At 49.0% G+C, this 12,675-nt stretch overlaps 1 protein-coding gene across 4 annotated transcripts in view; it reads right to left on the bottom strand.

The window, feature by feature from the left end:
• WASHC3 (WASH complex subunit 3) overlaps positions 1 to 12,675 on the bottom strand; it is a 285,351-nt gene that overhangs the window by 113,264 nt on the left and 159,412 nt on the right. For 3 of the 4 annotated variants that reach the window (XM_069629933.1, XM_069629935.1, XM_069629936.1), the window contains one exon: positions 2,317 to 2,427. In XM_069629933.1, coding sequence (XP_069486034.1) covers positions 2,317 to 2,427 — 111 coding nt within the window. The remainder of the gene's footprint in view (positions 1 to 2,316; positions 2,428 to 12,675) is intronic. The other variant, XM_069629934.1, reaches the window with a different exon arrangement.

The following is a 12,675-nucleotide window of genomic DNA, read 5'->3' as shown; positions in this document are numbered from 1 at the left end:
GGCCCAACCAACAAAACCCAGCATGGAGTAGAAGGAATGGATTACGCAATCAAATGGGAATGGACTGGACTTTCCCCTTTCTAGGTTGAATGAGTCACCAAACGCCCACCCCACCAACCCCAAATGGACCAGAGGGGAGCAGCAGAGCAACGGCAGATGAACTGGAACCGACAAGGGACGGCAGGGGAGCACGGGACACTGAGCAACACTCAACAAACACAGATTGAACAGAAAAAGCAAGAGCAAACAAGCCTTTTGCCCACATGGCTGCCTCCATGAAAATGAAGACAGAAATGGGAGGGTAACTTTTGGAAGATGTCTAGGGAAAGTTCAGGACCCCAAGAGTAGAAGTCAGCCAGAGATTGGCCCAGAAGAGCAGCTGGTCCAGCCGAGAGGATCTCATAATCAGAAAAGGGAGAGCTACAAAAAGCCAGCAGTTTCAGTAGAGTAAAAGGTTTAGGGTCAGGGTGAGAGTTGAGTAGGACCAAGAGACCAGCCAGGAGGGTGCAGTAGGTGAAGAGGTTGGCAGCGACTGAAGGGTCTGAGAGGGTGATACCAACTAGAGTGAGTGAGCGGGAGGCAAACTGAAGAGTTTTAGTCCAAAAATAGAAAGGGGGAGGGGCCAGAGAGTTGTAAGAGAGACTACATATGTGTGGGTGTGTGTTTGTGTGAAAGAGTTAAGTGAGTGTCAGGCGGGCATAAGAGTCGACAAAAGGGGTAGTGTGGGAAGCAGAAGCAGGGAGTTTTTGAGGAGATGGGAGAGAAGGAGTTTTCAAGCAGAGACAGGAGACTAGTGAGGGATAAAAACAGGAAGAGTAGAGGTGGTGTGGAGAGGGCTCGGGGGGAGTGAAGAGAAGGTAAAGAGTTGGCCATCGGGAGAAGGGCCCTAGAACAACCAGAGTACCCAGTTAGGTCCTGTATATAGTCTCTTAGTCAGGTAAGGCTATGAACTTCAGGCCTCCCTAGGGTAAGGGAGAGAATTGGATGGTGGGGTGTGGTAGCTTTAGTGAACTGATCTGGGGGAGGGCGGGCAGGGGGGGACATAGTGGCAAGCAGAGCCTGAGCTAACGGGTGCCTGACCTAGGGGCTAGTGAGAGCCTGAGCTAGTGGGCACCTGAGCTAGGGCTAGTGGGAGCGTGAGCTAGTAGGCAATCTCTTCAAGGTTGAGCTAAAGGTGCAGGGATTACCCCTAGAGGGAGAACCCCAATTGCCTTGCGTACATATTTTTATAACAAGTAAAATCTTAGTTGTTGTAGTCACATTCATTGAACGCTGTCGCACAGCGGAAGATAGCCAATCCAATATACCCCTGAAATTGCACCCACCCTCTCTCCCCCCAGAAAGCAAATCATTAGGCTATATATAGGATTATAGCAACAGGACAGAACGCAGGCTTTAAACAAGATAGGCTTCATGCAGTGGAAACCTGGGAGGTGGAGTCAAGCAGTGTGGACGGGAATGGCGAGCGTGAGGTTCTAGGAGGAAGTGCCTTTCGTGAGCCCTCCCAGAACACAAGAAGCATTCACCTGATCGCCATTCCCACTGGCTCAAGACCAGGGGGAAGCACATTATTAGATAATCTCTAGTAATAGCTGTGGTTTGATTTCAGAGGATTCCCTTTAAGCCCTTTGTAAGAGATTTATGAGCAGTTTCCAAGGCGTTCAGTCTTTGTGTGGATGTAATGTAGAGTGCCCTTTCACCCGACTGACTCAAGCGGAAGAGGTTTCCTTATGCAGGGCATCCGTCTGGTGATCCCGCCGCCTTGGAATCCATTCATGTAGTTTCCAGAGTTGACGTGTTACAGAGAACCGGTCAGCAGGACGGCGGTCACACCGCAGTAGTCAGAAATGAAAGGAAACGTGGACCCTTGCCTGTGCCTCTAAATGTTACTCAAGTTAAAAGGGTTAGACAGAGGAAAAACAGTGCCCTGCAATAAACTGTTCACGCAGGAAAACTAAATAAGCATGTGTTCATGGTTATGGGTCACACATTATCTAATGACTTGAAGGAAGCTGCAATAACTAGGACACAGCCAGCAGCCAGAAGGGAAACATGGAAAAGCAGGAAACCGATTATGGCCACAGGATGGCAAAGCTTTTTATAGACAGGAGAGGAAGAGGAAGAGGTGGAGGTGGAGTTTAGTTGCCACCTGATAATGCACAATTCCTGTGTTCTCGCTCCCAAGACCGACCGCTCATCAATAAACAAAGTGAGTGCACTTCATAGCAGCCCAGGCGGCATCTTTCTGTGGCCCTAAAAAAGACTCGACCCCCATCTATTAGCAGGTAAAACCTTGGATAAAGCCAGGATACTCACCACGTGTACCATCTTGAGGTATCTTGCATACCGAGGGTCCTTGGAAACAGTTAGCAGATTTTCAGGCAGTGCTTCCGTTTTCTGCTGGGTGGTGTCATTTATGATGTTCTGCTGAATACAGAACGTTAAAAGGATTACTCAGTTTAAATGCCACATTTCAACACTAAAGGAAAACACAGCAAATCATTATGATTGCAAAGTAAATTCAAAGACATGTTCAATTGTGTCTTGGTGTGGTTGGTTGAAAAAAGATCTCATGAGGTGGGAGGGGGGAGCAAGACCTGAAGCCTCCCAGAAATCTAGTAACAGGCACTTTCTGAAACCCCTTCACCATGCATGAAAAGGGCTCAAAGATTTCCATAAGAATAAGCACTGGACCCCAAAAAGGAGGGCCCATTTAACACCAGTGATATATAAAACACACACACAACCCCGAGATAGCGCTTGGGCTCTTCTACATCTACTTCAGCACTACTTGCATTGTGAGGCGCTTCCTTAGTGGGAACGCCATGTGATACTGAAGTGTTGACCCACTTGCCTTAGATTCTAAGAGAACATTGCACAATATTGTCCTACGTATTGTATTAAGAAAGATGTACCACATCAAGTTAAAGCAAGTGGACGGCCATGATGGCAAGTAACCTATATGCATTCAAATGTGATTAATTGCTCACAAAAGTTGTTCCCATCCTTGACCCGTAAATGTTATCCTAAATTCTACTATTGTAGTACAAAAAAGATCCCGTATCACAAGCGCTGGGTGATTCCAGACTATAACATGACTGTCTAAATTCTAAAAGACAAGAGAACACTCAAAATTGTGTGCAATGGATTTAATGCTGTACCCGACACGTGTTCCGACCCTCACAGCTCTTTTTCAAGACAATTTTGATGTGGCTGTTCAGAATGAATCATTGAGGTTACAATGAATCTAATAATACGCTTGGTCCAATCTGGTGGGTGGTCGAAGGTCTGCGGAATAGCCAACACAGTCCAGGTCCGGGATAGACGCAAGAAGCTGTAGCTGAGCAGGTCTGTCTTGGTCAAGTACCAGAGGTGGCTGGAGCGTAACTGCTGCTGGCAGTATGATCCTGATGGACTGCGATACCCTTAGTCTGGACCGGGCAGAGTAAGGCTTGCGGGCGTGCGTTGCTGTGGAGAGTCTCCACAGCAACGCACGCCAATTCTTTCTACAGAATCAAATCCATTGCACACAATTAGGAGTGTTCGCTTGTCATTTAGAATTTAAACAGTCATGTTATAATCTGTAATCACCCAGCGCTTGTGATCAGGGATCTTTTTTGCACTATTGTGGAAACCTCACTTGGGTCGTCAGGGCACCGTCGCTGTTGGACACCCACAGAAGCAGCAGGGCCCTGTAGCAATTTTGGTCAGCGCAGCGGTCCGCCTTTTCTAATACTCCTCCCCTTGTGTCTTTACCACTATCCTTGATTTGAAGAATTCAGTATAAATGTCCCCTTGCATTCATATTATAAGTTGCAATTTGTGATATGATACCCCTCATTTGCTCTTTAATTCAGGTCACAACAGCTGCAATATGATTTATGGCACCGAGCACAGAGCATAGTGTGCAGGCAGCAGGCAAAAGCTCCCAGGCTGGGCTAAATGCATTGCATCAATGTATGACCCCAGCCCGGGTGCAGCGTCAGGTCACAAGGAGAAGAGAGATACTGAACAGAAGTAGCATGGGGTGCCTTCCTCAAGCCCTTGGTATGCGGGGCTGGGTGTTAGCAAGTGGCCGCTGCTAGGATGAATTATTTCTCCTGCCCGTTTGAGTGGGAGAATTATTATTTATAGCCACTGCTAGTACCCAGCCCCACAACACGGCATACTGGCAGAATGTCTTTCAAATAGCCACGAGAAGGAAAGAATATTTACAAGGCCTTCGGCAAGCAGGCTATGTTATTACTGCAGGCCTGGCTGCTTCGAAAGTGGCTGGAAATAATATGTCTCCTGCCCGAACGGGAGAAGAACAAGTTACTCTCTTACCTGGTAACGTTCTTTCGATGGGATGGTCCGACGACGTATTCCATATCTATGACAGTAATCACCACAGCTGTGCTGCTTAGGAAAGTTTTCGCCGTCTGCGTCCTGGGTTCATGACGTCGATGCACCGTCCACGAGGACCTCCTCCGAAGGCCGACGTCACCCGATGTGATAAGTAGGACGCACGACGCCCGTAGCCTCAGTTGTAGTTTTTCCCCCCAGAACGTGACACACCAGTTTTCTGCCAGTCAGACCCACAAGGCCTTGCGGAACGCAAGCTGCAATCGCATAAGAAATTCTGCAGTGGGGAAGGTAGGGAGGGACCGATATGGAATATGTCGTCGGACCATCCCATCGAAAGAACGTTACCAGGTAAGAGAGTAACTTGTTCTTCGGGGGGATTGGGTCCTCCGAAATATATTCCGTATCTATGACAGAGTCCCAAAGCAGTACCAATGCAAGGAGGTGGGAAAAGAATTTAGAAAACAGGAATTTAGAATGCCCAATCAAATTGCGGAGTAAAGGACCGCCTTGCCAAAGGCCAGATCCTGCCCACGGATGGATTTGAGGGAGTAGTGACGTACAAAAGTATGTACCGAAGCCCAGGTGGCTGCATCACAGATGTTACGAATAGGAACACCCCTCTGTAGGGCAGTAGAGGCAGCCACTCCCCTGGTAGAATGGGCCCGCAAGCCAGCCGGAGGGTCCTTACCCGCCAAGCGGTAACACTCAGAGATAGGTAAAATAATCCAATGAGACAAAGTCCGTTTCATCACAGCTTGTCCCAAACGCTTTCCAGCGTAACCAATGAAAAGTTGATCGTCCACTCTGACCCGGGACATGCGCGAAATATAAAAGCTCAACACTCTCTTAGGATCAAGCCTATGGAGCCTCTCCTCTTCCTTACCAGGATGTGGAGGAGGAAAGAACGCCGGAAGAACCACCTTCTGGCTCAAATGAAATTCCGAAACCACCTTCAGAAGAAAAGAAGGACGAACTCGAAGGACAACTCTGTCCTTATGAAACACAGTGAAGGGTGGCTTAACTGAAAGTGCCTGTAACTCACTCACTCTACGAGCAGAAGTAACTGCAACCAAAAACACAGTTTTCAGAGTTAACAGTCTCAAAGGGCAAGAATGCAAAGGCTCAAATGGAGCACCCCTAAGAAACTTAAGAACAAGATTCAAATCCCAACCTGGCACCAGAAAAGGTGACGGAGGAAACACATTAGTGAGCCCTTTCAAAAACTGAGAAATTAAAGGAATCTTAAAATAGGAACATTCTTCGGACGAGCGCTTAAATATGGACAGCGCCGCCAGATAACCTTTAATGGTCCCCACTTGCAAGCCCCTGTGGGCCAAAGAAAGCAAACAAGACAGAACCATGGGAATGTCACATTCAAAAGGATCCACATTCTTAACTCTGCACCAGTCGCAGAATTTACTCCAACTGCAACGGTACAGAGACTTTGTTGCTGGCTGTCTGGCCGAGAGCAACACCTCCAACACGTCTTCAGGGAGGTCCCAATCCTTATACCTCAACCTTTCAGAAGCCAACCGTGAAGGTTGAGGAATCTGACCTCTGGATGGAGAACCTGACCCCCCTCCCGTGAGAGCAGATCATCTCGGTAGGGAAGACGACGTGGAGGGCAGATGGACAAGTCGAGAAGGTTCGGGTACCACTTCCTCCTGGCCCACGCCGGAGCAATGAGGATCATCCGGGAACCGAACCTCCGTAACCTCTGCAGTACTTGCGGGATGACGGAGACTGGAGGAAGCGCGTACAGCAGTGGGAATGACCACTCCACCACAAACGCGTCTCCTAAGGCTCCTTTTGGAGGAAATTCCCGCGAGCAGAACCTTTCGCACTTCCGGTTGACACTGGAGGCGAAGAGATCCACTTGAGGGGTCCCCCGAAGATCTCCAAGAGAATCTCCTGAGCCAGCTCCCACTCGTGAGAGATCGTGCTCTGCCTGCTCAGAGCGTCCGCCGTCTCGTTGTCGTCTCCGGCCAGATGAACAGCCGAGATCTTAACTTCCTGCTGGATGGCCCAGAACTCGGGCTGCATTACCTCCCTGCACAGAGGAAGTGACCCTGCCCCCCCCCCCTTTTTGTTGAGGCAGTGCATGGCCACCGTGTTGTCCGTTAGAATCAGGACACTCTTTCCTCGCACAGTCGGCAGAAAAGCCTTCAGGGCTAGCCTGACAGCCATCAGCTCCAACAGATTGATATGGAGTCTGGACTCCGACAGAGACCAACGATCGCTGACTGTCAACTCGTTGGCATGAGCTCCCCATCCCGTGAGGGATGCGTCCGTCACGATCGTCACCTCCGGCCAGGGCAGCCAAAATGGGGCCCCCTTCATCAGATTGCCTTCGACGGCCCACCACAGAAGGTCCTGGGCGACCGAGGGCGGCACCTGAACAGGGTCCGACATCCTGCCGGAGGACTGAGACCACTGGAGCTTGAGTGCCCATTGCAAAGATCTCATCTGCAACCTGGCCTCTTGCACCAGAAGAATGCAGGATGCCATGAGGCCGAGCAGTCTCAAGAACTCGGACGCTGGGAGAGTTTGGGCAAGTTGAAACTTGTGCACCATCTGCTGAATGTGAAGAGCCCTCACCTGGGGAGGAAAACACAGCCCCAGGGATTTGTCGATGTACTGGAGCCGCTGTGTTGGCGTCAAATGGGACTTCTTTAAATTGAGGGAGAAGCCCAGCTTGTGAAGGGAGTGGCAGGTGACGGACAGATGATCCCGGACGTGCTCGGGAGAGCTCCCCCTGATCAACCAATCGTCCAGGTAGGGGTAGACGTGAATCCCCCCTTTCCTGAGATGCGCTGCCACACCACCATGAGCTTGGTGAAAACCCTCGGGGCGGAGGTCAATCCGAACGGCAGGACCCGAAACTGAAAATGCAAGTCGCCAACCGCGAACCTCAGGTACTTCTTGTGCTTGGGATGGATCGGCACATGGCAGTAAGTCGTCAGCCTTGCTGCCAAAAAGATGTTCACCGTCAAAGGGCATGTTGAGGAGCCAGGACTGCACTTCAGGAGCGAACCGTGACTTCCGCAACCACACAAACCTGCGTATTACGGTGCTCGCCGCCATGGACCGGCTGACACAATCTGCCATGTCCAAACCCGACTGAACGGTCTGACACATAGCATCCTTGCCACCCTGAACCATAGCAAGGAAACCATCCCGTTCGTCCCCTTCAGGAATATGTTCAGCCGCTAATGCAACACAGTTCCACAGAGTGTGTGTGAAACGAGACAAGGCACATACGGAGTTGGCCGCCTGAAGCGCCGTACCCCCTGAAGAAAACCCTTTCTTCGCCCAGCCATCAAAACGTTTTTCGTCCATATCCGGAGGGATGGTAGGATACGACGCCTGCTTTGCCGGGGCCATAGCCGCCTGCACCACCAAACTCTCCGGAGTGGGGTGCCTGGACAAGTAGCAGGGGTCGCTACTGGCTGGATGGTATTTTCGCAACAAAGACTTGCCCACTGCCGGGAGACTCTCCGGAGCAGTCCAAGTCGCCGCCACCCTTCTCTGCAGAGCCATATGGAACGGCAGAACTGGGTCAGTGGGGGGACCAAGATCGAGGATGTCCGTGAGATCATCCTGAACAAACTCCCCTGGGGGAGCCGACCATCCCAAGTACTCATTGACCCGAGACATAAGGCGCCGGTACGAAGCATCGGCATGAGTGCCAGGCTCCGGCCTACAAAACTTCCGGAGAGGTGTCCAGTCCACTGGCATCATGCAGCGACTGCCTCAGGTCATCAAATTGGCTATGGCCCGAGAGAAGCTCATCCGGCACCGTAACCGGAACCAAGCCCTCATCAGAGCCCTCATCACCCTCTGAAATGTACTCCAGGCTGTGAGAGGAAGACACCTGGGGACCAAAGCTATGCCTGACCTTAGCCAGAGTCTTTCTAGGGGCCCCTCCGACACCACTGCCTCGAAAGGCGTCGTGGGCGCCGAACGAGTCGGCCCCGGCGTCGAGAGAATCAGGGCGGCGTCGACACAGGCCACGAAGCCAGAGCTCCGAGCGTGTCCTTCGACGACCTAGGCGCCGACAGCGTCGACGACCCCGTCGGAGGCGGAGCCTCGAGAGAGGTCGTCGACGACCTTGGCGCCACAGGCGTCAACGTCTTCCTCGAAGACTGCACGTGATCACGCTGTCTCGAGCGCGTCGAGGACCGGGACCTGGAACGGGCATGGCGAGAATGGTTACCCTTGTCCGAGCGGGACCTCTCCCGCGAACCATGCCGACCACTCGAGCCCGAAGGCGTGCAATCGGTGTCTCTCGACCGATCACGACCGACCCCACTCTTCCCGAAGGAAGCCCATTCCTCCGGTGTCGCTTGCATGGTGGGATAAGCGACCCGCCGACGGGCGGAGTCCTCGGAAGAGAGGCAGAGGAGTGGCAAGACCGACTCCTGGAAGGAGACCCACCAGACCTCCGACGATGACGCTGAGAGTCGCCTCTCGAATCATCCGTCGAAAGCTCTGCAGACCTCGACTTCCTGGGCTTAGACACCCTACCTACTGACAACTTCTTGCTATCCCGCAATGCCTTGGCCAAGAGCGACTGGCAGTCGACACAATCGTCCGTGTTGTGGGCCTCCCCGAGGCACCAGAGGCAGGCGTCGTGCGAGTCCGTTACCGACATCTTGGACCCACAGTCCACGCATTTCTTGAAGCCCGGACGCGGGGTTGAAGACGAGGTAGACATCGTCATGAACAGGTTTTCACAAAAACCGAACAGGTTCAAAGAACCGAGAAGAATACAACAAACTCCAAAGAGTCGAGGCGTACCGAGATTCACGAAGCTAACACGTTCGCGGAAAAAACTGAACTGAGGCTACGGGCGTCGTGCGTCCTACTTATCACATCTGGTGACGTCGGCCGTCGGAGGAGGTCCTGGGGGACGGCGCATCGACGCAGAACATTTTCCGAAGCAGCACAGCTGTGGTGATTACTGTCATAGATATGGAATACATCAGAGGACCCAATCCCCTCGAAATATTATTTACTGCCACTTTCTAAGCATCCAGGCCCGCACTAATAACACATCATGCTGCAGAAGGCCTTTTAAATGTTCTTTCAGTCACGTGATTAAAGGTGCCACGAGCGATTTAATCTCGAGACAGAAAGAATAGTTAAAATGCCTTCTGCAAGCAGACTGTTAACATACATGCCAACATTCCATAACCAAAAATCTGTAGGAATCTTAAAGTTTCAAAAATAGTAAGTAGCATAATGATGACATCACAGGAAATGATGTCAAGTCAATTTTAGCCAATGAAATGACAAGAAAATACATCTGGGGGTTAACATCAGCCGATTATCACTAGATGGCCAGGCAGCAGGGAGCTGAAACAAGAAATAGCCACAAAAAGCTATACATCCCATGTTAGCAAGTGCCTGCTGTGGAGAAACAGGTGTGAAACTGCAATTAAGTGATAACACTTCTGTATACCCAAAGGGAAGCAACGGCTGCAAGGGCTACCGCAAATGCAGCTTGTAAGGCAAGCCCAAGTAATATAGAGAACAATATATTGCTGGGTTATAACACTGCTAACTGGCATCATGGGCAGTTGCTGGTGACATCCCTGAGGCTCATGGCCCCTTTCAACTGAAAAGATGGAAAGGCCCTGATGCCGCCCCTGCCCTTGACACATGAGCTTCTTTGTTCCTCCCTTCATGAATTCATTTTTGTGCACCTAAGTCTTTTTCACGTCATCTATGGCCAGGCACACATCAATCAAATTAATGGGCCATTTAACATGCAACCTTACGAATGCCTGGAATGGTGCTCTGCTCACGCTGGGACTGAAGCAGGCAGGCCTGGAAATCAGTTGGGTTGGACACTGGAATCTGTAGGCGGTAGACTGCGTAAAAGACATTAGTCTACCGCCCAAATTGGGAGAAATATTATGTCCAGCCACTTTCTTTTATTTAATCATTTTTATTGAGATATTAGAAAATGAACCACAAAACATTGGAAAGAGTAAATATAATAGAAAGAACAATGTAATGGAACCTTGAGATGAGATTTGTGGCAAGATAGTCAAATCCTGATAGACCGGAGATTGGTGAGTGGATAAGGGCAGGTGGATTGGGTAATCAAAATCAAGCATGAAGAAAATCAAATAATTCTTCACCGTTACGCGATTCGCAAAGGAGCAGATAAACAAATAATTACTAGCCAACTGGGGAACGAACAGAGGACAGACACTATACAAAAGGAAAAAGAGATGGGGAGGAAGGGGCACAGGTAACCAGTTCGCTCATACATGATTCATGCAGCAAATATCATGATTGGTATGAAATGAATGTGTTACAAACATAAAGAAAGACTTCCTGAGCCATTTGCAGACATATTATGATAATATAAGTACTTTATAAAAGAAGCCCATTTCATATTGTGTTTCGGAACAGTATCAAGGTAAGTAGCCATACAGCAGTCCATTCTGTGCGTGTGCCAGATATTGTTCCCCCAGCCCTCAGCCCTCAGCAGAAATGTTTGGATAGTTTTTCCAATTGGCAGTAGCAATAATAAGGTCACATAGGATGGGGGAGGGGAGAGATCCGTCCTCTGATGGCGATACTGCCAAGAAAAACATTAGTAAAGGATAGAGGAACATGAATTTTGAAGATTGCTTTCAGGCATTTCCAAACTTCCTGGTGCAGCCCGAGGATAAACGGACATTCATAAAACATATGCTTGTAAGAACCAGGGGCATTCCTGCATGACCAACAGTTGCCATCTGATTCAATCTAAAGGGGTGATGAAGGCCGTGTGCGTGAAGAAGAAAAGGTTTGGAGTGATGTTTTTGGATGTGGAGACACATCTGATCCGAGTCCATAGCTGAATCCATGTACAGTCATCGAAGACAAGGGGAAAATCAGTCTCCCATTGGGATTGTACAAGCCACTTGATGGTAGGAGAGTCGGCAGTAGCCAGCAGTTTGCTGAACTTGATGTCAGGGGTTGTGGCCAGTAGTTGTAGCCTTGTGGTGTCTGGTGAAAGAACTTTGTTGGCGTGTGCCTGAATACCGTCCAGACATGCGTTGACCAATTTGTTATAAAAGGTAAAGTCAGATAGGTGTAGGGAAAATGAGTTCATGAGGGCCTGGAATGATGTCATGGTATGAATTTGCACAATCTGATAAATAAACCTAATACCCTTGGTGAGCCATGAACTCCGATATAATACTCGATTATTAATAGTAATAGACTTGTTATGCCACAAATGCGGGGAGAGTTCCTGGGATGGGGATTTGATAGATGAGAAAAAGAGGGCTCTTAGGGCAGATCTGGAAGCTTTGAGCGGGTCGGAGAAATAAGTTGAAGAGAGAGTAAAGAAATATAGTGTGTCAACGATATTATGAGGGGAAACTAGCTGTTTCTCTATTTTGCACCAGGGGAGGAGGTTGTTTATATCCGGTGGGGCGTACCAACAGCTGGTCTGTTTAAGTAGGAAGACGTAGTGATATAATTTGAAATCCGGAAATCTGACACCACATTTTTCATAAAGGGTCTTGAGCTTGTTAAGTGCAATTCTTTAACTTTTACCCTTTCCACATAAGAACTTACACAAAATGTTGTTGATGGATTTAAAAAATGTAATTGGGAGAGGTACAGGAAGCATTTGTCGATTGTATAGTAAAATAGGGGAAAACATAATTTTAATAGTGTCAAGGCATCCCCACCAGGATAAATAAAAAGAGGGGACCAGCTGGAGGATAAATCCTCAAGTCTGTTGACTAAGATATCTAAATTTATTTTGATAGTGCTACTAACAGAGGAGGCAAATCGTAAGCCTAAATATTTGAAGGAGTTATCATACCATTTCAAGCCAAAGATTTCTAATTCATGCTTGAGGCAGAAGGGATTGAGAGGTAATAGCTCCGATTTGTCTCTATTCAGCTTATACTCAGATACAGATGAAAAGCCGTGTAATCTGGACAGCAAACGGGGGAGGTATTGTTTAGGATTGGTCATAAAAATATTGTCCGCATAAGCGGCTATCTTGGTTTCATGAATGCCATAAGCAACCCCAGGAATATTCTGGTCGATCAGATGAGTTCTAAAATGGTTCAAGGGACAATACATATAGAATGGGGAATAAGGGTGTTAGGGAGAATTCTCAGAAATGAGCTAATTCCTCTCTACATTAGAGAACCCCTGCACTTTTGCTGGACTCTAGGACTTTTATATTTTGAACCTGGGGAGAGTGAGACCCTTTTTTCTCACTCTCTCATGTATTGTTCGTTGATTTGAACTCTGTTTGGCTTTTGGAGTCTGACAAACTCCATAGGCATCATCTTTAGATTGTGG

Source organism: Ambystoma mexicanum, chromosome 12, assembly GCF_040938575.1.
Source record: "Ambystoma mexicanum isolate Mex_15411 chromosome 12, UKY_AmexF1_1, whole genome shotgun sequence".
Classification (NCBI taxonomy): Eukaryota; Metazoa; Chordata; class Amphibia; order Caudata; family Ambystomatidae; genus Ambystoma; species Ambystoma mexicanum.
This window is presented reverse-complemented; position numbering and strand designations above follow the sequence as displayed.